Genomic DNA, 24014 nt, shown 5'->3' with positions numbered 1-24014 from the left:
ATTATCCTGAACAATGTCTCCTGATGTTAAACTATGTCTTTTTTTGAATTTCAGTGACCGGCTAAGAGCCAAAATTCATGAAAGCAACCTGCTACCCACACTTTTTGGCGTTGACCTCCTCCATGACCTCATAAATATTGAAATTTAAAATCTTAGGGGCCTCGAATCTTTCAGGGAAAAAAACTCGATTGCCCTTTGGATCTTATGAGCGGGGGGAAAAACTAAAAATAAGTAACTTTCTGTTTTTTTATTCAACTTGCTTATGCATTGTAAACTAGGGTATTTACAATTTGGAACAGTGGTTACTACGAACAAATAATTTGCATGCTACTTAAAGTACGTATTGCACAGTTCTCACAATCTGTCAAAACTTTTAGGTCGGTGACACGAATTCAATACGGAGCAGGGAGAAAATTCTGCTCCAGAATACAAAGTTATTTGCACGTCAAGACATTGTTAAAGTTCATACATATCATTTTGCAGAATTTTGAATTCATTCACCTTGAAAAATGGTAGCGTGTCTCCGTTACCTCTCTTAAATTACACTGATATTGCAATAGGAAATAGAAAAAGTTTAAATGCTGTCCCTGATCATGCGAAATTATGCGTCTTAAAGTTCGATGATCAGTGAGCCGAAAGCTTTGAAGGCCAAAGATTCTTCGTGGACAAAACATTCATAATAGTTGGTTCCGGATTTACAAGTAAAATTTAATGACTAGAATTATCACGCAATGGAAAATTATCGTAACATTTTGTTCACATATCAAAAAGAACAACAGCTGGAATGCTGAAGAGGCTAGGGAAGAATTATTCTGTGAACTTCTCTTTTTTCCTCTTTCATTAAAGTTAAATGAGGATACAGAAATGAAATTTTTGCCTTCGATCCTGATCCTCATTGCATATATTTTTGCGCTTAGATAGCAGAGAATTAAAAGTCATCATTTGATTATTTTGCAATATTAAGACTGCTATGCTTGAAAGCACCTACTTAAACGTACCGTGTGCAAACGAAATTTTCGTCACTTAATGCAACAGTTTTAATTGGAACTAGGGGCTACGCTCCCTGGTCGCTTCGCTGCCCAATTCTTCGAGGCGCCTCCAAATGCGTTACACGTCACTCTTATAATTTTATATAATAAAGTATGATAGTTCACAATCTTCTACCATACATTATGAACGTGAATTGTTTCTTTCACATACGTCTACCACTCCTACGAGTCGGTGATGATCAATCATCGAGAGTCGATAGAATGTAGAGAAACGCAACTACGTCAAGAAGTTTGAATTATTTCTCACAAAGTTTGTATAATACTGTGAGTTTTTTTTAAATAAAAAAAAAGCTCGGAGAAGATAATTAATATTAGATTGACGGTGAAGAGGGCTCAACATTGCAGACAGTGCATTCAGAGTAACTTCGGATCGATGGTTTTGTTGCCAAGGGCTGATAAACGACCGGATTTGCTGCATCTGGGGGCAAAAATAACATAAGTCTAAGTCTCAGATTAAATAACACCTGTGCAAAACGAGAAAATTCATGATTGACAATCCAAAATGAGCATTGAAAATCTAACATTTTCCTCACAAATCCTGGGAGGTAAGAAAGTCCGTCGGCCTTTTAACCACTCACGGAAAAGCTTGGCAGCTGGAGCCGAGCTTTTCAGTTGTATTTCGGGAATTTCGGTTTTCGGTGTGTGCACGGATTCTTTCGAAGAATGTTTCTCCTTGGGCGACTGTGCCATCCTGAGAGTAAAGGATGGCGTGATGTTGTGAACATGTCTATTCTGCTTAATAACGTTTAGTTAAGGCGACTTTAATTGCAATTCACAACATTTTAGTTTCGCATAATCGCTGAATTCAATGGTTTCATCGAAGGTATCCCTTACCCATATTTTTTTCTGTAAAGATTTTTCTGCAAGTGATATTACTTCTGAAATGTTTGAATTATCAAAATATTCTAGAGGTCTCACACTAACGGATGGGAAAGTCTTCCAGACCCCCTTTGAGGGACCGCCTCTCATAGTTATGATTCACTTGAATAACTTAATATTGGGCATTTTTTTGTCACGGACATACAGCGGAAGAGCTGTAGTGAAAAATAGAGCGTCATAGACATCACACATTTTGAACATGTAGAGACACTATTATAATTCAATCGTCTCATCAAATAGTGTAACCTAACTAACCTAACTCGATGTCAAGTAAAATATGTTTATGAAAATTTTAAATATTATCTCCGTTTTTCGTCGTCACGGACATTGCATCGTCCGTAACATTTAAACGCATTTCTCCCGCAAATCATTGTTTTCAATCTAACATAATAATTTCTAAATGTCTCTCATGGTATTTAACCTCATTTCCGATACATACTAAAAAATTAATAATTTATTTTACTATAGACTTAGGTTTTTATGACGAAACAAATAAATGTCTTTTTCATCTTGAATTACCCTTTTATAAAATGCCCCAATACTATAGTCTGTTCGAGATGGGAAGAACCGTGGAAAGTCGGAATTAATTGCACTATGTAGAAGCAAGGGTAGCGTTCGAGCCATTGTCCGCGATGAAGCACCGAACCAACCCTGGACCGTGGCTCACCGCACAGAGGGCTGGCTCCTCATGAGTCGCTTGCCGCTCGGCGCTTAGCACAGGAATTTGCGGCTCCAAGTTCGTATCCTGGGGAAAACCGCCGCTCCGAGGCCCATAGCCTCCTGTGCGGTGGCTGCAGCGTGCGCGCAACATCGAAAAGTGACAATTGACAAGGGTCGAGACACCCCCACCCTGCAAAATAGTGCTAATTATTCCGACTTTCCACGGTTCTTCCCATCTCGAACAGACTATAATGGACAGTTAATTGCACTATTACCTGTTGGACTAAGCTTTGGGTCATCATTTCTGGCAACTAACGAGAGGCAACTGGGAAGGTATGGTTTCTTCACATGGTCTACAGCGCTCCTGTTTTCATTATCTGAGGATCACAATAACCATCAACTTTGAATACTTCGATGAAGTTTATGTAACGTATTGTACTGAACATATCTATCATATCTATAGTTTTATATTTACGACAAAAAACACAAATTATATTTATTTATCTCTTTACAATAGTTTAGGACTAATAATGCTGCATGGGTGATCCATATAAGGCCGAACCCCTTCCGGTGATTTTGTAATATGCTTTAACAAATGAGTCAGAAATTCGGGTTCCTAATTGAAAAATGCAGTCCAATTTTACAGAAAAGTTTGACAAACTTTACACCGACACGCGAAGTGTCAAGCTTGAGCTGAAATAAACCGGAGAAATTCGAGAGGCAGGGAGAGACACGTAAAGGAGCATTGAGGAGGTACGAAAAGCCGGAGTGTTGATTGAAAATATCCTAATTCAAATCCACGTTGACTGGCAAAGGCGATTACTGACGTGCTAAAGAAGAACATTGTATGAAGATTTGAACGTTGCCAAATTCCAACAAATAAAGTACTTATTCGTGTGGAAAGTTATAAATGTTTAATCCTGAAAATTTCGGACACTCCACATTAAATAGCGAATAAAATCCTTAAGAAAAAATAAAAAAAAAACCTGGGAATTTCCCAGAAAATTTGTACTTAATCGGATGAAACTTTTCAACGTCTGAAGGTTCATACGGCGTTTCTCTGAGCACTGGAGATTACCAGTGAAAGACGAGAGGGTCCCGTGTAATTTTAAAAGGGATTAGCGGTTGTCCCTAGAAACACCGACCGAGCGTGTTGCTCGCGAACACTCTCATTACAGCCAACTCGGTTATTAGTTCTAATTAAACGGTTAGATTGGATGACGCGGCTCCTAAGTACCGCACAAAATATAACGAGAATCTGTTAGAATTAAAGCAGAGATGAGTAATCCTAAATATTAAAAAGTGTTTTTTGTCGAAACCCTGATCATCTCTGGAAAAATTTTACATCGGAGACGTAGAATAAACGGAATTCGACTAGAGCTTTTTATGCATGAATGAGTGAAAGGAGAGACGGAATATAGTGAATCGGCAAGTATTGGGCTGAGAGGAAGAATGATTACGGAGAGTGATAAAGACAGGAGCAAGTAAAAAGCTAAGTAGAAGAAAAGATGCGGAAGAGAGAAGAGAGAATAACTGCAAAATAGAGGAATGGACATGAGTATGTGTCTTGGGAAAAATTAAGAAAACAAAAAATGTTTTTTTAAGCGGATACATTTTACAGCGAAAGTATTGTTTTAAAATGAACACGAAAACATGGAACTCGTTTGAAAATCTCACTTGCTTTGGAATTCTTCAGTTGGTCTCAGAGGACGCATTTGAAATGTATCCTATCCTTGTGAAATCACGGAAAACCCGTTTGGTATGTTACCTAGAGATTTACGTCCAATGACATCACTTACAGATTTTGGGCAGAGACTCGCCCTGCCTGGAGTAGTGTCTAGCCCTGTAACTGTAGGGCTGGTAACCACTCAAAATACAGGTGATACCATTCTGGGACCCTGCAGCTACAGCCGTTCTTACCGCAAATTTTGGACTTTTAGGTATGGGGGTAGGATAAAGTGGGGTAAATTCTTCAAAATTGATAATCAAATAGGAAAAATGTATTTACCTACAAAGATTTTATAGAAAGTAATGTACCAGAAATCAGTGTTTTACTGAGTCATAAAATTCTGAATGAAATCAAATGTTTTTCGACTTTTCGAGGGTTTAATCCTCAGTGGTTCAACATCAAGTCTTAAAAATATAGAGTTTTCCCTGAATCGATTTTTTTATCGGTTCTTTATCGATTTTTCTGACTTTATGATAGTGCTTACCGTCTGTCCGGTAGCAACCATTTCTGCAAAGGTCACCGGGGCTGCATACTGCAGGGGCAGTAAGTCCTACGATACTGAAAGCTTTAGAGCCACCCCCGCTTATACTTTCTTCACCATCCGAGTCAGAATTCACAACGCGGCATCGCGCTTCACAATCTGAAATTTTAAGACTCAAATTAATCAAATTTTAAGAAAAATGAATGATCAGATAAGAAAGTGAAGACTCTATTGAAGAGGGAATGTGATGACATGCAAAGAGAATGGAAGTAAGACAGGAGCCGCACTTCGTTTTTGTAGATCTTGAGAAGGCCGATAATAGAGTGCCGTTGTTAAGACTTTGGGAAGCTTTGGAAAAATCTGGTTTCAGTGGTGGACTTATCGTAGCGATTAAGAGCTTTTATAGAGGTGCTTATACGATAACATTTGGTGTCAATGGACATTTTCCGAGAATTTCTTTGTCAACAAAGGATTAAAGCAGGTTTGTTTTCTTTATTCGCCCACTTTGTTTAAAGTTTTCTTGAGACAGGTTTTAAAAGAGAGGAAAAGAAAGTGTTCTGGCATGAGCGTTCCTTTAAATGGCATTGGTGGCGTAAAATTAAAGGAGCTTATGAAAGATACTAAACTATTTTATGAAAGTTCATGCGGCTGTGAGATTTTTTTGAAAAATATGTAACATTCATTTCAAGGATAGAAATCGCCAAAAAACAAATGAACTAAACAATCATCTTTAATATGTCTACTGTTTTGAGCACCACTTGCGGTCAATAAGATTGAGCAATTTTATATTTCTCGTCAAATGTGGGGCAATTTAAATGTAAAAATTGAAAACTCGCCGTGAAGTATAGTGAAAGAAGTAAATTTGATAAAAGAAACAAAAGTCCTGAGGCTATGGAAAGTGAGGTCCGTTTAAAAGAAGCGAGGAAAATTTACACTCCACGATTTATGGGTTTTGATCGGCCGAAAAAGGAAATTATAAAATTTACCTTGTTTATCCCTCTGATGTTTCGTCTTCCCTATGCAGTGCTTCCTCTGGAAAAAAACAGTGATTATTATGAGTTTAAAATTCAAGAAAAATGGGGAAAATTCGAAAAACGGAATTTCACATAAACCATCAAAAAATGTGTAATTAAGTTAATAGAAAATATTCATAGGAGAACCCGACACAGTGATAAAAATGTCAATCATGCCTAGACACTTGCTGATCGTAAAACAGACTTTGCAGAAGTTGATTCATTGGATGTCTTCAAGCAGGAAGTATCTATTTGCCAAAGGAAGTTGGAAAGAAATTTAAATAATAAAAAAGCAAAAATATGCAAAAATATAGAAAAGTATAGTCCATCCTAATACTTCAGTAGACATGCGCTTCTTCAAAAGCGCACGTGTATAGATCGCTTTTCTCGTGTACAGATTCTATTTATTGGCGTCCAATTGTTAAGGGAAAGCCGTGGCAGAAAAATCGCACGGATATTAGAAACGCTGCAAAAACAAAGAAGTATGGGACTAACGTGATACGCGAGGAATACCAATTGCCGGATGAAGTGCCCTAGTTGGCTCAAAGTTTCAATTTGTAATCCGGAAACTAGTAAAAACAGATTCAAATCCCCCAACGACGCTTAAGTGTGATTTACTCGACAGAAGTGTTGCCGGTTGCGTTCGGCTGGGTTGGAAGGCGCTCGCTACGTCTCCGGGACAGGCTGGGAATGGGTTACCCCTGGCAACGGGCGCGCAGCTTTCTCGAGCATGCTATTGGTGCGGATGTTTTATTATTTGTACCATGAAATTGAATCTCACAGAAATCTGGAGGAAACTCCGCGCCTACCTTCTCGGTAACGGCGCAGAGGGGAATATCATTACTTTATTCAACTTTACATGGAATATAACTAAGCATAAGAAGCTTTGCTTCGGCTCCGCTTTCATTCATACCTGCATTGCCTTCTGTGCTGCAAACGTCCAATTTCTCCTCAACTTTTATTTATATTTGTATACTTTGTCTTGCCTCTTATTTGTTGCTAAAATGTGGTAGATCCTTCCTCCGCGGTGCCTCCTCTACGCTACCTCATTTTGTGTTTCGGATATTCATTTCAAGTTTTTGCGTAGGTAATGCTCTGGAGCGAGTCTTTATTTTATCAACTGGAGCGTGATTCGAGTTTTCATTTCAGACACTTAAAGTTAGAGCTCTAGAACCTTGCCGCGATAATTTAATGCTGGTCTATAGACGGTAATGGCAGATTAAAGGAAGTGAAGTCTTAAGAGAAAAGTGGGGCAGATCGCGAAAGTATGATCAGAAACACACAAAAAAAATGCCATACCTAAATTGGATAATCGGAGACATACCGAAAAAATCATTCCCCTGAAGAGAGAAAGAAAGAAAATCGTAGTTTTTTTCACTATGTTTAAGTATGAGAAGTACCATATCGTCACCTTCCGGTCAAACTATCACAAGCGCCATGCGTAATTTCCAAATTTTCGCCGCCATTTTATTCTTTAACAGAAAAATTGCTGATGGAATCTGTTGGAAAATTTCACTGAATTTTATCAGCAGCAAAAAACAAAAACAGTGAAATTTTGGGATGGCTTTGTTCAACAATTTCTCTGTAAAAAATTAAAATGGCGGCGGAAATTTTGAAACGTCGCATGGCGCCAGTGATACGGTGTGTGTTGGCAAATGTGAGCTTGCGATTACAATAGTTCCTCTTTAGAGTTTAATTGTGAAAATCTCATCAATATATCTTAATTAGAACGAGTCCCTCCTCCCAGAGTCATGAAGGTTTATTTTTGAGTTTTCCAAAGTACTTGATAATCAGGTAATACTTATTTTATTTCTAAGCCGAATAAACTGATTCTTTTGGATATTTATAAAGCTGTGTCCATATTTAAAATAATATCAAATAATTTTTGTGTAGAGAGTATCTAAATACAAAAATGAAAAACCGTAAATCGTCTTTTTTAAGTTTATTTATTTAATAATTTGTTTTTATATTCCTTCTTACGAAAACAATTTAATACAACTTTCGTGTGTTCACATACTTCAATTGAAAGAGTTTCCTTGTCGCAATGCAACTTTTTTAGCTGTAAACTTTAAAAAAATGTCATAATCACAGAATAACGTTCGGTTTTTCTGTTTTGGTTTTTTTATCTTTATTTTTAGTATCGCCCTGTCACTTGCAATTATATTCAACCCCAAACAAAAAAGTCATTTTTTTCAGCAGCCTTCTCATTTAAACTAAATACCCTCAAAAGAATAGACCATCGTTATGCCTGCCGCTAAAGGGAACTTTGTGATAATTAGACATGAAATCGAAGTGAGTAACTCTTTGCAAATGAGTGAATGCAGAATGAGATCCTATGGGTGGTAGGTAATTAACATTTGATTTATTAGAATTAAATCATGCAGCAACGGTTCAGATGCTCGTTTGCCCCTAAGGACAAGAAAAAAAAACAGCTACGGGGTATTTTTTTCTAGTTACCTTGAAAATAATTAAAAACTTTAATGCTTGAAAGTAATTTTATAGTCATCAAGGGAGATTTGGATTCGGGACCGGGAATCGATGTTCTCTCCTCTACTTCCGAAACTCAATCGTATCGTTGGCTCAAAAATCTAATTAGAATTGAACTTTCGTTTTATTCACAACTCACTGCTGGCTGCCATCAACTTGCAATAAATATCTCATCCTCTGTTGTCAAGTTTATCTGAAAAACTCTTGATTTGCAACCTAATAACTTTAGTTTCATGTTCAAAACATGAATTAAGAGAGAAAATTCAGAAAGAACCAATAGTTATGCTCATTCCGCTTCAATTCATTCAGTCAATTGTCACAAGATTTTGTGCTGTTTATTTTGTCCTTTTCATGCAAATATCTTTCTTAAAAATTTCGTGCAAAAATGCCCCGACAAATACCTGTAATAAAATGAAGAGAAAGTGGAAATTTTGAAACACCGCACTAAAGATCTATGTGTTTGTATAGTGTCACCGTCGATTTATCATATGAGCATTGATCGGTATTCGAAAACAAAAAATATATTCAAACGGTCGATTTTTTACTTAATCTATAGATCGAAAACTGATCAAAAGTAAATATCACGATGATTAAAATAGACAAATTTAATTCATGTCGAAATTTAACCTTTTCTCGTCGAGCCGGCAAACTTTCATCCCTCATTTTTTCCTGCCCACTCGCCCCTTTTCGACCTTTTCCACCGTCGATTATGGAGTCTCTCGAAAACTAGTGAATAAGAAGATTACGCGCCGGCAAAGCCCCTCTCGAGTTAAACAAAAATGTCGAGTGGTCTTTCAAGAAAAGAACGCTATAATTGCTTGTTAGCGAGGAGAATAACATCGTTAAACATCGCTTCAGTTTAACCTTGCTTCCTCCGCTATTTTTATCCTTTTCCGTTTCCTTCCCGCCTTTTCTCTGCTCCAATTTTCCCGGGAAAGTCGACGTGTCGCGCTGTAATTGAAGCACGGATAGTGACATAATCGCGAAAGTTAATCAATGCCTCCCGCCTTCAGTTTTGTTTATATTTGTCGCTTATTCATTTTGTCCGATCCTCGTTTGCTTTGCATCTGAGAAAATTTTACGAGGGTAGGGCCCGATATTGTACTGCCGCGGAAAGGCAAAACGTCGTATGAACCCTCAGGCGTTGCCAATTTTCCTCCGATAAACCACGAATTCGCGGGAATTTGTAAACATTTTTCGTCCGATTTTTTCAGATAAATTAGTTCACAATGTCACGTACCTGGAGTACCTGAAATTTTCAAGGAAAAATTGTCATAGCTTTTCTCAAAAATGAACATTTCATCGAAAGACATTTGGCAACTCTTAAATGTTCATACAACGTTTTTCCTCAGCACAGCAGTGTACTCTGTAATCCAAAATAACATTTAAACATGGTTTTATTGATGAGAAGTTGCCGTAAGAAACTAAAAAAAAAAAGTCTCGAGTTTTTACGGACCGCCCTCCCTCAAACTATATAATTTCGTCAACACTAAAATAAACGGAACTAGCTTTTACATGAATTTGCCGAAGAAGTAGGCAAAAATGTATACATCGTGTTTTTACCAACAGCCCTATACGAAACTAAAAATTGTGTCAAAATTAGAGTAAACGAAACTGGGTCAGACAGTAAAAATTTGTCGTAAAAACATTGCTTCACATTTTAACGCTTTTTGGCTTCGGACTCAAGCATATATGGACGTTGTTGACGAAATTGTTTAAAAATTATAGCGTAAACGAAACTGGGTCAGACAGTAAAAATTTGTCGTAAAAACATTGCTTCGCGTTTCAACGCTTTTTGGCTTCGGACTCGAGCATATATGGACGTATTTTTGCCAAACGAAACTATGTGCATTATGACGTGAGCCCTGTCATGCATATATTCTTTTGGGTCTCAGGGCTCATGTCTGAATGCACATAGTTCCGTTTGGCAGAAATACGTCCATATATACTACATATACAAATTAATGCCTCTTATAAAGAGATCATCATGTTAATACAATAAAATTCAAAACGCGTGTTTACTCACTTTCGTTTTTTTTTACTTTAACCCTTCCACCTCATCAGTCTCTCTCCCGGCAAAACGAGGAGAGCCGCAGGCAGGCGCGCCCTGATTAGAATGTGCAGCGGCCAAAATGCGTATTGCTCCGCTGTGACGTAAGGACGTATCGCTAAACTCGCTGAAACCGTTGGATACAATAGGTTATATCGACGAAAGGGCTCATCTCGAATTGGAGGTATGCCCTTGCTGACGTCAGCAGGCGACGAATTAAACGCATTTGTTTGCTGAAAAGATGAGCTCGGCGTCTCATAAATGCTTAATAGGGTGTGTAAATACCTCGCACTGTCGATGGTACAATTAGACAAACTCGCGCGATTATTTACTCTGCGAGAGATACGATTTGAGGTTGCCTTGTTGGGCAATACAAATTTGCTGCAAAATTTTGCTAGAGAGTGAAGGAGCATTGAGATGTTGCATGTGTGAGGAATTTGCGATTTGACTGTTGATTCTTCTGTAAAAGTTTGCGAGAAACACGATGGTGCCACTGGTTTTCTCTGAAATCAACTCCCAAGCTCAAAAAAAGCTCTCAAGTTGAGACCAAAATGGAGGGGATATCTCACGCTATCCTGAGAGTCCACCTCTACATCAAAACAAACTCTCATGCAAAGATACTGAGCAAATACATTGACAGAGCTGCCACTTTATTTGGAGACTCTAAAACTGAAAAGACGGCATCACTGCTAATGTATTTGCTCCCTATCTTTGCATGGAGAGTTCGTCTTGATGTAGAGGTGGACTCTCAGGATAGCGTGGGATATCGCCTCCATTTTGGCTTCAACTCGAGAGCTTTTTTTGAGCTTGGTTGGGAGTTGATTTCAGAGAAAACCAGTGGCACCATTGTGTTTCTCGCGAACTTTTACATTAGAATCATGAGTCAAATCGCAAATTCCTCACACATGCAACATCTTCATTGTATCCTCTTGAAAATGGCTCAAAAATCAAACGGTCCAGTAAATCTCGTCAGAGCACACTATGATCATTAATGGAGCACAGTGGGAAATTGTAACGTTTTAAAATCAGTATATGCGGGATTTCGGAATGCGCGCCGACCAAAATGATATAAACCTGTAACCTGTAAGTATTGGTATTTTTTCATCATTTGAATTTTTAAAAGAATTTTGAAACATAATTACGACTCAGTTTTTTGTGCTTCGTTTTCTTGAGTTTCCTCGTCGTGTTACCAGCAAAACTAGTACTTGTGAAAAAATTTTGAAACAACAACTGCGCTACGAAAAACCCCCAACCCAAAGAAAAAACAACAAAACAAAACCGGAAACACTTGCATTGCTTATTGCCTATGCGCTGAAATCTTCGAGTCTACGATTTTTTAAATAAGGACGGAAAAGCGGCTGCATTGGACACGCGAGTAGACAAAATACATTTCTGGAGCTCTTTATTGTATCCTGTCGGGAAAAGGGAATTCTTCCGTCTCTTACCTAGATATCAACTCCGCAGGTTGTTCTCTGTCTATCTCCTGTTGATAAGGATTCTACGGAATAATAATTAAAAGACTGCCCGGGTTTCGGATTCCTCGCCACCCTGAATAGGTAGGCAACTCGCCGAGCCCGTGAGCACATTGTGCTGCGGACTCGGAGGATTATTAGTTAATTTCACTTAATTCGTCGCTCCTCTAACGTAAGGGCGTATTTCTATTTCCAAATGAACCCCGAATAACCTAGGAGTATACATAGTGCAGGGCTCACGTTTAAATTGAGATATGCTCTTACGTGAGATTAGCGACGAATTGTGGGAGCAGGACCGTCGGGGGCCCCAGGCGAGGCTTTTGTTACTTCAGCGAGCTTTTGTTCCCGTAAATTAACTTCCCTGCTTCGACTCCCTGTCCGCGCCCCGGCCCCCGCCCCCGAAGATCTACGCCACGCCCCCCTACCAGGATACGGTAACAAAAACGACGGCCGCTCAAATAAAGCTCCGCTCCTGGAGTGGGTGGTAGTATTCTCCCGCGCTAGTTTGTAACGATAAATACGCGCTCCCCCATTTTTGAAAAGTTTTTCCACCGCATTGAAATACCCAGGGTGCCCATGGAGGAAGAGTACTGACATGTCGATATTTTTGAGGTTAAGTCATGGAGCTTTCAGGCAGAGACAAGAGACCCTCAATGGAGATGTTGCGTGTGTGAGGAATTTGCGATTTGACTATTGATTATTATGAAAAAGTTCGCGAGAAACACGATGGTGCCACTGGTTTTCTCCGAAATCAACTCCCAAGCTCGACAAAAGCTCTTAAGTTAAGACCAAAATAGAGGGAATATCTGATATCCCCTTCATTTTGGTCTCAACTTAAGAGCTTTTGTCGAGCTTGGGAGTTGATTTCAGAGAAAACCAGTGGCACCATCGTGTTTTTCGCGAACTTTTACAAAAGAATCAATAGTTAAATCGCAAATTCGCAAATAGTATGTACCGGCCCCATGCGACTCTCAAATCACGTGTGTTTTAGCAACCTTCTGGTCAATTTGACCCGGCTTGGGCATGTGAAGACTAATATAGTCCAACTCAAAATCGTATCGAGATTATCTTTTTCCACTCCCCCATTCGTCCCATTTAGAGGACATTTTCACACTTTTCTGGGTGTGATGGGGTTTTTTTCATGAGTAAAATTCGTTCAATTGAAAATCTTTCCATCAGTTTAGCCTCTATCTCTGTTTTGTAACCCCACCAACACCTAATGGAATGTAATTTCTTTCTCTGCAAGAAATTAAATTAGGCCCTCTTTCGAGGAAACGTGATTGGGCTTTGATTGAAAGTAAGCACGGAGCGTTTAACAGCAAAATGAATAGGAAAAAGAAGAATGTGAACCTCCGTTGCCGAAGACATCCGCATATTTTATTGTTTCTATTAGAGCAGCCACATTTTTCTCCAGAGGAGAATTACATATCTAGGCTGATGAGAGCTTTGTGGGGTTAAATTGACAACACTGTTTCTGGGCGGGTGTCAGACAAAAGTGGTGGCAGGCGTCGAATGTTGACCGCGATTAATTTATTTAAAGCTAAATGAAGGGCTTCCAGAAGTGCTTAAAACCTATGCAAACAATCAGAATCGATTCGTAATGCGTAGTGCTCGGCGGGTTGCGGCCTTTCGTCGTCAGGCGTTTTCTTTTCTTCGTGATAGTATGAGTCTACGGCTTAACCGTTTATTTTTACAGCCAAGGAGGACACTTATTGAATCTTTATCGAAAGATCTCAATCGATAGACTCCTATCTCAGCAATGTTATTTGTCGATTAAGGTAATTTGATTAGGATTTATCAAGCCACCCGTGGTGAAGAAATATGTGTTTCTCGCAGTTACATAGATGAGGCTTTGGAGTTACCCCTACGACTATGCGTACCTGACGTAATTATTTTAGTAATGGCCTCTTTAATAGAAATGGATAGAAATACTATTTTTAAATGCCAATTATTACTTATCGAGTCACTTTTTTTAAAAGGAAAAAAAATGTTTAAAGGGGTTACGTTAGCGTCACGTCATCATTCACCGAGGTCCTAATGCAAAATGTAGTCCAATTGATGAATCCAAAGTGAGAGATATCACAGTGCGAACACTGTCTTAGTGGATGACGTCATACGCCTAATTTTCCGAAAGATGATGTCCTCATTAATGTTGGACGTGAAAACTATAGGCGTTTAGACGAATCATTAATTTTTTCTAATCTATATAGCCATCAAAACGCGATTTTGTGACTATCTCAACTAACTTATTCCCACCTCATTTCTGAACCTTGATGACACGTAATTGCAGTGCTCCCATTCCATGTCCGTCAAAAGCTCTAGGATTCGGAACTTTTTTGCTAAAATTTCTCCCACTCCATGACCGTCAGAAGTTCCGGGTTTTTTTAGATTTTTTCAAAAGTTCCGGGATTTTTTTTAGATTTTTTCAAAAGTTCCGGGATTTTTTTTAGATTTTTTCAAAAGTTCTGGAATCCCTAAAAATCCTAAAAATGTCCAATATTACACTCCTACTCAACTCGAAATAACCCCATTTGTCTATAGATGGCTGTAGATTCCTAAAAAAATTGAACAAAGGAATAGAAGCCACAAAACTCCCAAAAAAAAGTTCCGGAAAATTTAAAAGATCCAGAACATTATGGGAATTTCAAATTCCGGGAAAAATCTAGGAAAATTGCATAAATTCCGAAGTGCGGATTTAGTTCCGGGAAATGGGAGCACTGATACCGTGGAAGTCCTCGTGTTCTCAGGACGGAAGATACTCATCAAAGCAACAAATCCGGCGCGGATAAAACAGCTGTAACAATTAAGTGTTTGGCAACTTACTGGTGCGAGGAGGGGAGTAGATTTGTAAGTTAGGGGCAAAGTGAGTGGTGTGGTGAGGGCTCGGGCCTGTTTGAATTGAGCCCGAGTTAAGTCAGATAAACGCCTTGTTAACTTACACCACGACGAGGGTGCGTGAGTCGAGGGCCCTCCGGCTCGCCCTCTCACCGTATCACCCCCTAATTCAGATTAATTTCCATTAATTTCGGTCTCATGCATGCTGCTAAATGATCGATGCATCTTTGCTGTTTGCGATATAACGCTCGGTCCGTCATGTCTCAATTACTTATCCTGCAATAAATGAGCTTGTGCAGTAATTTTTAAGTGTCGCGCTTTTGAATGGATTGTATTCGATAGTGTTTTGATGTATCGTTTGGTTCAAAACAATAGAACATAACCTCTATCCACAATTTTAAGGATATTTGTCAGAAGAGTTGAGAATGCGAGAAATTTCGTAGCAATTTCACTACTCTTGGCCAATTAGTACTCATACAAGTTAAAAACCTATCACGAAAACCCCGTTCCGTCAGATTACTCAATTGACTTTTGAGGCTACGTTTATGTTTTGAACCAATCGATATCGATACAATCTCACCCATTTGATGTATCGGATACGATCCATAGTAGAGCGTGCATCTATGTGCATCTTATCACAGGCATATTTTTGTTAAAAATTGAATTGATTGAGTCAATTTTGCAACCTTGGAATACAGTTACGTTCCTTCGTCCGAGTAACAACACGTTGTGCCACTCGCGCACTGAAAAAAACTCTCGGCGTTTTTAGCAAGGTCCGTTGGTGTCTTTACCATCTAACTTTTTTTTAACCAATTATTGGTAACTTTACCAAGACATACTAGTAAGCTTACCTAAAAACCGGTATTTTTACTGTTTTTTTTTTCAGGTAAGAATACCACTTTTATTGGTAATCAATTCCCGGTAACTTTGCCATTTTATCTCGGTAATTCTACCACAGTCGATAAAAAATATTGGCGTTTTTACCAAGGTCCAATAAAATAACCGAGAAAGTTCAATAATTTTACCGAGATTTCTCGGTAAAATTACCAATTCCATAAATGGTAATTTTACCAATAAAAAACTGGGATCAAATAGAACCCTGAATTCTTGGTAATTCTACCCTTTTCTTAGTAAATACACCGAATTTTTTTTTCAGTGCGGGGAGCTCGCTCTTTCGAGAGCAGGTGCTCAGCCTCTCTGCCGTGATAGCGAAGAGGGCAGTAAGTGCATTTATGTATGAGCCGCGGTTAGCACATGATTTTATGTGTCTCGAGGTTCACCCCAGCATGCACTCACTGCTCTCTCCGCTATCACGGCAGCTCCCAGGTTGAATTATCCTTAAGATTAGCCCAAGGGATGCGACCATACATGCACTCCCCAAGCCGGCAACAGGTGGAAACACTTATGAAAATTAAAATAAAAGGCCAAGATTTGATGAGCGCGATGCGTCGCTGAGTGGTGGCGAGGAAGTCGGTCATAGCGACAGATGGGTGTTCACTTGTTCACGGCGCATAAAGTTAAGTGTATTAAATTTATAGGTAATTAAATTGCCAGCCAGGTTTGTTTGTCGCTGGGCGGTGGGCGATGTCCCTTGTCCCTGTCCCTCCTCAAATGTCAACATCGTCCCTCGACGGACTTCGGCCGCGGCCCTGAGATACCCCAAGCCTACCGGTTACGCTTCAGTCCCTCCACAACCCCCTCTCGATACTACCGCTCATACGGAACCGGTGATAAAAAGCAAGGGCCACTAAGTCGGAAATGACACCAACTAGGTTCTTAAATATGGTAACAGTGGAAAAACAAGGAGGAAAACGGGAAACAAGGCTAAAATACACAATTAATAAAAACCGAGACGTTCCGACTCAGAACTGAGTCATTTCAGTCGGAAATTCAATAAAAAAATTGTGTATTTCCGACTGAAAATGACTCAGTTTTGAGTCGAAACGTTTCGATTTTTATTAATTGTGTATTTTAGCCTTGTTTCCCGTTTTCCCCCTTGTTTTTCCACAGTTACCATTGTCTCGGGCTGCTCTTAAAAATTTGTATCTATTCTTAAATGTGTTTGTTGCATTAGCCGCAGGCGAACAGTCAAAAGTCTGAGCGAATTTGTTAAGTATTCTCAACCAGGCTAATATTTCAATTATTTCATTAATATTTGTTTTACTGTAGTAAACTTACAGAAATAATCAGCTAAAAATGTTCACAATTTTGGCAAAGCACCCATGACTGTGAAATGTGAAATACAGCACTATCATTGCAGCGCCGGCGCCGGCTTAAATCAGCTATTTTACTCTTTCAAAAGCGGGCAACCTGGACTTAGTCGTTTGACTTTATTTCTTTTGGCGTCGAGATTTTAATCACTGCAAGTGGGCTACGTACTTCATTATGCATAAGCCCTACTCCTCAAATCGATTAATCTATTATTGGTGTTGATGGACGGAATTAAATGAATGAACAGTTACATGAGCATTTGCCTGGAACCTTACTTATACTGACAGGTCATGTTTTTTTTGGATACAGTTAAGCAACTTTATCGGCGGCAGAGGGAGAAAAAAAAGGATTGCGCGTACTCTGGTGACATGTATTGTAAATCAATCGCGATTCTTGAAAGTTGGCAGCACTGCTTTTTTCCATTTAAACGTATGCAAAACAATCGATTCTGGACGAGGCAGCCTGTCTCACCTGGAATCGATAGTGATTAAATCACGCTTTAAGGGAGTATTAATTGTGTGGCCAACTTGCTGGAATCGCCCTTGCCGTAAAAGCAGAGCTATGAACACGATACCGTTCTGATGAGCCTTTGAGCCGTTCAGCAAAATTAATATCCACCGACTCAGATATGCAGATACGAAAGTTTTTAAGAAATTTTCCTGTTTGAATTCAACTAACTAGTAAATCGCGTTTTCTTATGGTTACCGTCCAACCATTCATTTTGTTTCGTTTTTGTTTCCTGTTGTTTTTCTCCCGTTATGATTTACATTGAAAAAAGCTCCAGCTAAGCGCAGTAATTATCGGCCATATAGACATACCGTCTGTTCTGAGCTCAAAGGCCAGCAGCTTCGGGTGTAGAAACCGTTGCATCGGCCATTAGACAGGAGCCTGAAAATACGTTATTTTTTGCCCACTTACAGCCTTCTCATATGTCTCGTTTTTAAAAAATTAAGATGAATTTTCCTGTTTTAACTATTTCAGTGATTTCGTCTAAAAGAGATTAAACGAACTTTGGAGGAAACTCGATTTCCAAAATTTGACACTTACTGCTCTCTTAGCTATCATAGCAGATATGTGCTTCTATACTTGTTCTATATTATTATCCCGCCATTCTAGGGGCACGGTTCGTTGGCTTGGCAATGAGGCTAGAACGAAGGCGAAAAGCGGAAGAGGCAGTGCTTAAGGATGGAAACGGATCGGATCTGGCCGATGAACTGATGAATTAGGGAACGGTGATTTAAGCATGGTCGGGATTTAAAATGCTCCTCAGCCCCCGCTTCAATTGGAAAGCGGAGCCGCGGAACTGCTGGGCAGGATGAAAAAAATCTATTACACCAATCCTGATTACATAACATCTCCACCCCACTCTCCTCATCCCTGCTTCCACGACCGACGCATTGCCACCCTCGCAATCTGCCCACTGTTTTCCCGGCGCGCTGGTGCTGTCCACAAGCCTTCTCGCCCTTCTCTCGTCGTTTCTGTCACCGATTGCCCATTTTCGGACTCAGCAGCTCATAATACATCGGTAAAGTCTTATCTTGTAGCCCGGAGAAATTTGACCTATACATTTAACAGGGGGTAACAGTCGGAAAAACACAAAAAACGCCCAAAAATGACCATTTTCCCGAATAAAATCGGCTTTTCTGGAAAATTATGGGATGATGGAATAATCAGCCTGCTTTGGTCAACAATGCGACGTATGTCAACAGGCGTATTTTTTAATTCAATTTTGCCGCATAGTAGCATGGTGCGCTTGACCTTTATGATTCTTCAAAGCCGGCAGTTTTTTCTGTATTACAATAACTTAAATCTTCAAAACAGGAGAAGTTTATAGCTATGAGAATATTTCTGAGCGAGAAGAGCAAATCTGATTTAGACGCTTCAAGCCAAGAAAAAGTTGTCAAAGGTAAATCCATACACTATTCCGGTTACAAAATTCCCCTAAAAGCTGGCTTCGACTTCACAATTCGAGCAAATGGCGAGTCTATTCGCTTGCTTGAGTAACAAGCACTTCTGTCCTAAGAGTTAAGCCCCTCACATCCATTTGGCAAGCGGGAGTAAACAGCCGTTTAAGAGCCAAAAAGTCACCGACCGTACGACCTGTGAGTCAGCGAGGAACCTAAGGTTCATGAGTTTCGGCACTTTCATCATTATTTACGTCCGCTCTTCGTTTAGTATCACGCCATTGGAGACAGAACTACAACCGTGAACCCTACGAATAATCAAACGGAAGCGATGAGCTCTGAACGATTTCCAATTTGTAATTTGCTTCCACGCCGCGCCGCACAGTAGCATCAGCCATACCAAAGGTGGTTGCATACGAAATATTCGACTGAAACTGCAATGTTTAACATTTATTCCGTCACACTATGGACTCCAATAGTTGCTTCTAGTGGGGTATCTTGCGAGAAAATCAGTGGGGCAACCTCCAAATTTCTAAGTTTTGATAGTTATTTAAGCATTTAAAGTTTCTACGTCTTGTCCAAGCCCTTTCATTCACTTGTACCACTGTGCGTCATCCCCTGTCGAACAAAACCCTATGCTTCCACGCTCAAACATTCAAACGGGTAAATAAAATGAATTAGTCCGCGGTATTCAACAGAGGCTTGCTCCGGAACGCTGCTCATGGCGTCGCTCCTCTGACATAAAGGCGTATCGCAATTTACCCATGAGCCCTAGAAAGCATGGATTCATATGTAAAACAGGGCTCACGTGGAAACTGGAGTACGCCCTTGCGTCAGAGTGGCGACGATGGGTCGAGTAGTAACTTTCGGTTGAATGGAGAGAAAAACATACGGTAATATGAAAACGCGCTTCGGAACTCCTAGTCCCTGTCTGGGCGATCATGCGAACACGAATGTTGCGCTATTGTATTGATGTTTCGTTTCAATGGTGAACAAAATACTAGTGACAACAATGCGCTTTTGTGAATTTCCCGAAACTTGTAATTGAATCCACACTGAAATTTCGAATTTTTATTGCAAAAAAACAATTTGTGAATTTCACGCTATAGCTAATGTCACACGATCAAATCATGATATTCAGGTCGTGTTGTGATTGGTCCTAGTCATCAAATAAGCTAGAAGATTTGACGGCTCGATTTGATCGTATGTGACATTAGGCAATAGCGTGAGACTTTGAAGAAGCGTTTTATAAATACAGCAAAAAATCGTCGTCTAATCATCGTTTTTTAAATGGATTTTTAAAGGAGACGATGGTTTTTCGGTGTAAGCAAGTCTAATTCTCGATTGGTGACGCGGCAAATTTCCGTCGGAATATTTTTTTTTTTTTGGTCCAGTGGCAATATTCTTTCAAAATTGCATAGGATCATCTTCCTCCTTCTGGTATTCTGGTAATATAACGCTGTTGGATCTGCTTATAACAAATAGATTTTCGGCGACTACTGTAGGCTGATTCCCTGGTTTTTGCGGGTTCCTTTCAAGATATTAAAAATGCAAGGCGAATTCCAAGCAGCGTAAAAAATTATACATATATTATCTCATTATATCGTATACGTCCAATCTATTCACAATGGCACGACCATGATATCTAAACAAGCAAGATCTACTATAATAACACCATTTCAGGTTTTTATAGGTTGTCAGACTGCATTGAAAAAAATGCTGTAAAGCAACTGGCAAATATGGATGCATGTGGTTCGATTTACACTCACATGAGTCGTTTTATGGCACCCTGGCGCTCTACGACACCTAACCTCCACTGCCTGGTAAATATGGATGTATTTGGTTTGATTTATATTCACACGAGTCGCTTTCTGGCACCCTGGCTCTCTACGACACCTAACCTCCACTGCCCCCTGTCGAACCATAACCGTTCGGGCATCGAACAGCTTGACATTTCTACTTCAATCCCATCCCTCCAAAACCCCCATTCCCCCCTTTCATCTCTCTATCTCTAATCTCTTTTTGGTTTAATTCTTCTAATTCTTTTCTTGTTTAGATACTGAATTATCATCGTTTGAAATTGTAAATTCTACCTCGAAATTTCAACATTTTCAGTAATCGGAAGGATAACCTTTAAACGGTTGTTGATTATGTAGGTACAGCCGGAGGAGCACAACGGAGAGATAGAGGGATGAAACTCAATAAGTAATTATGCATAATTAAAGAGTTACGAATTCCCGGGAGGGAGGGGTGGGCCATCACAAAAGAAATGCCCTGGAAGGGCGAGGGCTCTCCAGGGCGCGAGGCCCAAGGCAAACATAATAGTCCTAAGGTCAATCACTGACATTTAAACAAAATAATACTCTTTCTCCTGGAACCAGGGAGCAAAGCGTTGATAAGGTTATGAAAATCAGCGATCTTGCTCGCCTCTCACAAGTGTGAGTCACTGTTGACAGTTTTAATTCAAAAAGTACAAAAGCTGTAATATGGAAGGTTGCCAAACTTTCTCAAATGCTAATTTGTTGTATTTAAAATAGGATGATGAAATTTTTAAATAAAAATTATTCGCCAACATCGTGAAGGTGGAAATGAGCTCTCAAAAGCTACATGAAGTACTTGTTCTAAAGGTTTAACTTAACATATCATGCAAATTGCTGTACAAATTTTAACCACCCAGTTATTGCCCGACTTTTATTAAAAAAAATCATTATTCCCTCCTTTACGAGTAAAATAGGAAGAAGGTTGTATGAGCATAATTAAAAATATATCCGGGAATAAATTTGACAGATTTTCGAATAGATATAAACAGGTCCAGTATGTAAAATTTGGACTTATCATTTTGGACTTATCGGTATTGGACTTAAAAATTTGGACTTGCACGTTTTGGACGTAACAATTTTGGACATAACGTCTGGGGATCCCAGATATACAATATATTGGCGTCCAGAAACAGTATATGATGCGTAACCTCGTCCCAAAAATGCAACTTTTTGGAGGAATGGAATTTATGGGGGGGGGGGGGGGTCCAGGAGGGCCTTTTTCCAGAAAATAATCAAATTATATACCTTTCAAACGTAATTTGAGGGCATTTTTTGGCACAAAATATGAGAGGAAATGAAAAGAGGAGATCCCGTTAAGACTTAACCATGAGCTCATGAGAAACAGACGTATTTCTAAGGGAGAGGGAAAGTCTGATAAGGAGCGACTATAAACTGGACTACATTTTGCAATTTGGACCTATATAAATTCTCGCTCATCTGAAAAAAAAACACTTATGTGCATAGGGAAACCAATGGTACATACGTTGTTTTTAAACCGGGCCGGAATTTATAGGTACAAATTGCAAAATGTAGTCCAACTGAGACCCTGAAAGAAAAGTAATGGAGCGAAGCAGATAACTCACCTGGATATTCTGGGCAGATAGCGGCTTCTCCTCGTCCTCAGGGCAGGTCTCGATATCGACCGTAGTCTCGTCCTCGAGCATGTCCTCGTCGCTGGGGGTGCCTGGGGAGCCGAGGGGCCGCGGGTGGGGGTGGGGGCAGGGCAGAGCGGGGGTCGGGGCCACGGAGGCGAGGACGGGGCGGAAAGCCGACTGGTAGAACTTGGGATCGGCGGCGGCGTTGGAGTTGAGGAGGAAGGGATGGTTGGAGCCGCTCGGGAGGCCGAACTGGAGGGACGCCGCGGCAGCCGTGGCCGGGGACAGCCAGTTGATCGGGCGAGTACGGGACGAAAGGGTTCTTGAGGCTCCCGTGGTGCCACACGTAGTCCATGACCATCGGCAGGGTCGGTACTCGCGGAGGCGGCGCTGGCAGTTGGAACGTCGGCGGGCTGGACTCCCGCGATTTCGACACAGAGATCTGCAAAAGTTTCATTCACTCACTGAAAAAAATATGGTAGATTTTACCATACTCTGACACAGTGGATCCAAGTATGGTGAATAAACACCAGACTCAATGGTAGAATTTACCCTGCTATGGTAAGTATCGCCAGAGTTCTGGTGAACACTGCTATAATCTCGTTATTTCCCTTACAATAGTGGTATTACTGTCAAGTAATCAAGTAGCTTTTAGTAGATGTTACCATATTTTTTTCAGTGATGGACCACTGGACAAAGTATGAGGTTCAAGTGCCAGAATTTGTATTCCCTCATCAAAATTTCTCGATTTATGCAACAAAATTCCTGAAATAACGTTTTACGATCCATCAATTCGAATTTTCCATAAAAAAAAACATGATCTACATGATAAGAAGAAAAAAAAATCAAATGAAGTTTTATATTAAAGTAAAAAAATTCAGTTCGTCATAAATGATGAATTTATATTTCTTTGAATAATAAAATAATTATTTCATTCAGAATGAAAGTCTCTCGGGGTTTTTTCCCCTATTTAATTTCCCCCTGAAATAGGAAAAATGGGAAAATAAATTAAGTTAAAAAATCTCTTAAAATCAGACAATTTCTTTCACATTGGAAAAAAAATTACTCATACTTTTTCAACGGGCGAGACAACCCTGACTTAAGGCGTGAAGGGTAGAGAAGGTTCTGGATTGGGTCCCCCCTAGCAGAAAGCGTAGAGGACGCCCTGCCACATCGTGGATTGAGGGAATAAGGCAGAAATGAGAAGATGCGATCTGCCGAAGGAGCTCTGGCAGGATCGCTATCAATGGCGGTTGGGTGTCGCAGAGCGCACAGAAGCGCTGTAAGAGCGACTTGTTAGTTAGTTAGTTAGTTAGGGTAGAGATGGAAACTTACGGAGGTGTTGGAGGGCGAGGAGGCGGAGACGAGGCGCTTGCGGGTGCCTCCGTTGAACATGGCTTTGACGTCCTCCCAGGCGTAGACGATCTCGTCGGGGGGACTCCCGGAGAGCTTCATGTGTCGTCGCCAGGAGTTGAAGTTCGCCGCGTCCGGCTGCACGTACTTGGGGTTCGGCCCGATCCGGTGGGAGTGGAAGATGAACTTGTTCGGCGAGAAGAAGAGCCCGCAGGTGGAGCACTTGATGCACTTGGCCCGCGAGGAGTTGTAGCGCCCGGGTAGGAACACCCCGCGGCAGCCCCACGCGCACTCGTGGTGCACCGAAAACGCGAAGTCCTCCGGCAGCCGTGGTGGCGCGTTGTCTCCTGGAACAAAGCCCCGCGATTTTGAGAACTTTCGGGCACGTCCGTAAATCATCTAACGCTACAGGGACAGTGCGATTTTGCGAGTTGGCAACTTCCTTCGAGTCTTTGGACTTCTTGAAGGCGGGCTTT

General features: G+C 40.3%; 1 protein-coding gene across 1 annotated transcript in view; it reads right to left on the bottom strand.

Annotated features, from left to right (window-relative positions):
* Positions 1-255: 255 nt before the first annotated feature.
* The window catches only part of fuss (SKI family transcriptional corepressor fussel), a 34753-nt gene continuing 10994 nt past the window's right edge, over positions 256-24014 (bottom strand). Inside the window, 7 exon segments of the mRNA XM_019054019.2 lie at positions 256-1467; positions 2864-2965; positions 4802-4957; positions 5785-5830; positions 22174-22491; positions 22493-22627; positions 23521-23885. Of these exon segments, the coding sequence (XP_018909564.2) occupies positions 1361-1467; positions 2864-2965; positions 4802-4957; positions 5785-5830; positions 22174-22491; positions 22493-22627; positions 23521-23885 (1229 nt within the window). The 3' untranslated portion in view covers positions 256-1360.

This window comes from Bemisia tabaci, chromosome 1 (assembly GCF_918797505.1).
Source record: "Bemisia tabaci chromosome 1, PGI_BMITA_v3".
Taxonomy (NCBI): domain Eukaryota; kingdom Metazoa; phylum Arthropoda; class Insecta; order Hemiptera; family Aleyrodidae; genus Bemisia; species Bemisia tabaci.
This window is presented reverse-complemented; position numbering and strand designations above follow the sequence as displayed.